Source organism: Nicotiana tabacum, chromosome 4, assembly GCF_000715075.1.
Source record: "Nicotiana tabacum cultivar K326 chromosome 4, ASM71507v2, whole genome shotgun sequence".
Classification (NCBI taxonomy): Eukaryota; Viridiplantae; Streptophyta; class Magnoliopsida; order Solanales; family Solanaceae; genus Nicotiana; species Nicotiana tabacum.
Genome location: NC_134083.1, coordinates 73,493,155 through 73,497,729, shown reverse-complemented (window position 1 = coordinate 73,497,729; position 4,575 = coordinate 73,493,155). Strand labels below are relative to the sequence as shown.

Below are 4,575 nucleotides of genomic sequence, written 5' to 3'. Positions count from 1 at the left end.
TTTAGAAAAATATTTCGTAATTGATTTAGCAAAAAATAAGTTTTAAATCTATTGGACTTACTTAGTGAAAATAGATTGAAAATCTTTAGCACAATTAATATATCATATATTCGAAATAAATTCAGAATTAAATTGAATAGATGTATCTAGGGATAATGTTTTCATGCATTTAAAGCTAAATAGGTCTGAAGTGCAAGTTGCCTAGAAACAAAAATTTGTTCTTCGAATTTCAACAATCAAATACATGATTCAACACTTAAATCTCCTCCAAATGATCTCAAATTTAACATAACTTTCGAATATCATAAAGAAAAACTCCAATCATCAATTTGTCAAAATAACAATAAATCTAACAAACTCATTTCGCAATTAAGAAGTACAAGAAGAAACCTAAGCAATAACAAAGAAATGAGCGACACAGCAGCGTACTTTTGTAAAAATCATAAACCACCTTAAAACGTGCTCACAAATACTATATAAATTCAACATTACCTTTCTTTTCACAGCGACTAAGAAGGAGGGGAGGATGAAAAAGCCTGAAGTTGTTTGTACTTTGGGTACTAATTTTTGGGTACTAATTATTATTTTTTTAAAATAGGTACAAATTAAATGTGAGCTACCAAATAGGAGGATGCGTCAAATTTTTACAAATGTTCTACATCTTTGGACAAGTTAACTTCTTTTTCTTTCAAGAATAAGCAAAAGCAGCTAGGGAGTGCCACAAAAGGGTACAGACTAAGGCAAACTCGTGCCCTCAAAATGGTTTGTTCAATCATCTACACAAACCAAAAAAGGACTAGGAATGAAATGGAATTTTCAATTTTCATATTGGATGTTTTTTTTTTTTGTTATTGTTATTGTTGTGATTATTATCATCTTCTTAAAAATACTTCCCAGGTTAAGTTGCTTTGGCGACTACCTATACATTACTCTCGTATTGAAATGTTATAAAATTGTAGTGCTACGAATTAGAGTTCTTATGACGTCGTGATCATTGTTATCTACTTCAGCCTTCCATATTCACATATTAACTATGAAAAAGAAAACATAACATGACTATTCACACTCTTTGGCTGAATATGCTAACTTTGCCGTTAATGCAAGAATTTGAGCTCGTTAGTTTCTAGAAAATAACAGAATTTTCAAAAATCAACAAAGCAACAATACTTAAAAATTGAATAAAACTGAACCGACAAGCTTTTAGAAAACCAATACATCACATTTAACACGAATATTTTCCAAAGTATTTTTCTCAAAAGTTCATCCAACACAAATCTTCGCCCAAAATTGATGGGTTATTAAGATTCTGTCTCGTAAATTTTCTTCCAGTAACGTTTAATGGGGCATTCATATTTTGACACGGTCATGATATAGTTTTAACGAACATGATCTATTTAGTCTTAACTATAGTTAATTTCCCACTCAGAGAACTCATACCAAGTCCTTCTCTTCTTAATTTTCCTCCTCTCTTTATATTCTTCCTTCTTCATATCCCTTAGAACTTTCAGCCAAAAAACTTTCCACTCATCTCTCTCCCTTCTTCAAGATCTGTATAGTTTATATTGCTTTCTTTACATACTTGATAATCGATTGTTCTCCTTCGTGCTTTTTACGACGTATTTTCTTCTTGTCACAAGTCCCATATCTAGCACCATTTGGTTGAAGGCTTGAATGCAGCATATTGTCCTCTCCCAAAAACACTATTTATTCACCAGTAATATGAGTTAGTTCCATTTTAGAATTGAATTACATATAATACAAGAATTGATTTACTCATAATTGTTAGTCCATTATTGAACATCTCCAAATTAGAAAAAAAAAAATGCAGAACATGTGGGAAGGTTAAGGAGAAAAGGGGGTCTAGTCTTGGTTCTTAAAGATGGAAATAAAGTAAGAGAAGAAAATTGACTATAATTATTGTTGGGATTGACTATAGTTTGTGAAAGGTTACAAACTTTCAGAAACAATGCCAGAAAATGGCTATAAATTTGCTTCTGATCCTAGAATTTTTCCTTACAAAATTTTCTGAACTTTTTCTTATTCTTTTGCATGAATAAATTTCAATATGATTTACAGCCATTAAATGGTTCACAGTTCATCTGAGTTTTAGGTACCGATACACTAGTGAGTTAAATCGTTCTATCCTGAGAGGATAAATTCCAAACCTCGGATACTTGAGGGGAATAATTTTCTTAAGGATACACTGTGTATTCAGTGGGCTCGATTTCATTCCGAAAATTATTTTTTGATTATGGTTTATAACTATTTCCAGTTTCTGTCTTACTACTATTTTTCTTGTTTCTGTTTTATGTTAGAGAAATTTACTGTTTTATAATATTATAGTTTAATACATAGTGAATAAAAATCTTAAGAAATTTAATTTTTATACTTTAATCTGTATTCTGTTTTCTCGAGATTAAAACCTTTGTGTTTTTCTACTCCTTTTGAATTTTTGTATTTCTGATTTGAAGATATAAAAACTTCATTGGTGTATTAAAATTCAGAAATGATTTGAAAAATATAAAAACTTCATCGTTTGCTTGTGAAATAGTATATAAAAACTTCATTTTTTGTTTATTAAGCGTACTGTTACAGTACTGTTTACTATTTTATTTTTTTGCCATTAACTGTACTGTTCTGTTGTTGACAGTGAGAAATGGCAATTGAAAATGAAAATTCTTCTGCGACTGTTACGGCAACGACGATAGCTTCGTCAAGCCGAACTGTTGTGCCACCAACCGAAAAACTACGGAAATTTTCTGGAGACAACTTCAAAGGATAGCAACAAAGGGTGTTCTTTTGGCTTACCACGCTTGATATGCAGAAATTCACCAGTGAAGACCTTCCAGTGCCTGCCGCCGACATGCTAGACAATAAAAATTTTATGATTGTTGAGGCGTGGAAACAGACAGATTTTCTTTGCAAAAACTACATGCTAAGTGCTTTGGAGGATGATTTGTAGAATATCTACAGTGCTATGAATATTTTGAAAGAACTATGGGATACACTTGAGAAGAAGTACAAGACTGAAGATGCATAAAAAAGTTTGTGGTTGCCAAGTTTCTTGACTATAAAATGATAGATAGCAAAACAGTTGGAACCCAAGTTCAAGAGCTTCAACTTATTTTTTACGACCTTATTGCTGAAGGTATGGTAGTGAATGAAGCATTTCAAGTATCTGCAATGATTGAAAAGTTGCCTCCTTCGTAGAGAGATTTCAAAAATTATCTAAAGCGCAAGCGCACAGAAATAAAGTTGGAAGATCTTGTTATTCACCTCAAGATTGAAGAAGATAACAAAATAGCTGAGAAGAAGTCTCATGGAAATTTAACGATTATGGGAACGAATATCGCTGAAGAGGTTGCTCCAAAAAGTAAGAAGAGGAAGAGGTCTTCTGTACAGACTAAGGAGCGGAACAAGAAAAAATTCAAGGGCAACTGCTATAATTGTGGAAAAGCTGGTCACAAAGTCCCTGACTGTCGTCTCCCGAAAAACGACAAGAAAAAGGGACAGACCAACATAGTGGATAATAATGATGACATAGATGATCTGTGTGCAATGCTTTCGGAATGCAACTTAGTTGAAAATCCGAAAGAGTGGTGGATTGACTCTGGAACCACTCGACATGCTTGTGCTATCAAAGAAGCATTTGCGACTTACTCTACTACTGGTCCTGAAGAAGAGTTTTCCATGGGAAATACTGCAACAGCCAAGATTGAGGGCTATGGAAAGATATTCCTGAAGATGACTTCTGGCAAGGTATTAACGCTTAACAACGTTCTTTATGTTCCTACTATTAGGAAAAATTTAGTTTTAACTTTTTTACTTGTTAAAAATGGATTCAAATGTGTATTTGTATCTGACAAAGTTGTAGTAAGCAAGAATGATATGTCTGTTTAATCTAAATGGCAAATATGTTCTGAATCTAAGTTTGTCAAACATCCTTATAAGTCTGTTGAAAGGAATTCAAATCGTTTAGACTTAATTCATACTGACATTTGTGATATGAAGTCAACACCATCTCGTGGTGGAAAAAAGTATTTTATAACTTTTATTGACGATTGTACTCGATATTGTTATGTTTATTTGCTTAATGGTAAGGACGAAGCAATTGAAGTATTTAAGCAATACACGAATAAAGTAGAGAATCAATTGAAGATTAAAATGGTTAGAAGTGATAGGGGTTGAGAATACGAATCTTCTTTTGCAGAAATATGTTCAGAATATGGAATTATCCATCAAACTACTGGCTCTTACACACCTCAATCCAATAAAATTGCGGAAAGGAAAAACCGGACATTAAAGGAAATGATGAATGATTTATTAATAAGTTCTGGCTTACCATAAAGTTTGTGGGGGGAAGCTATCCTTACAGCTAACCGAATACTCAACAGAGTACCCCACAACAAAATGCAATCTATTCCATATGAAAAATGGAAAGAAAAAAAACTCAACTTGAAATATTTCAAAGTGTGGGGGTGTTTAGCAAAGGTACAAGTACCTTTACCCAAAATGGTAAAAATCGGACCAAAAACTGTGGATTGTGTTTTTATTGGATATGCTACAAACAGTAAA

General features: G+C 32.6%; 1 protein-coding gene across 1 annotated transcript; it reads left to right on the top strand.

The window, feature by feature from the left end:
* Window positions 1-3,336: 3,336 nt before the first annotated feature.
* Window positions 3,337-4,188, top strand: LOC142179980 (uncharacterized). The gene is made up of 2 exons (XM_075250888.1): window positions 3,337-3,759; window positions 4,102-4,188. Exons 1-2 carry the CDS (start codon window positions 3,337-3,339, stop codon window positions 4,186-4,188), a joined length of 510 nt encoding a protein of 169 aa, XP_075106989.1.
* Window positions 4,189-4,575: the final 387 nt, after the last annotated feature.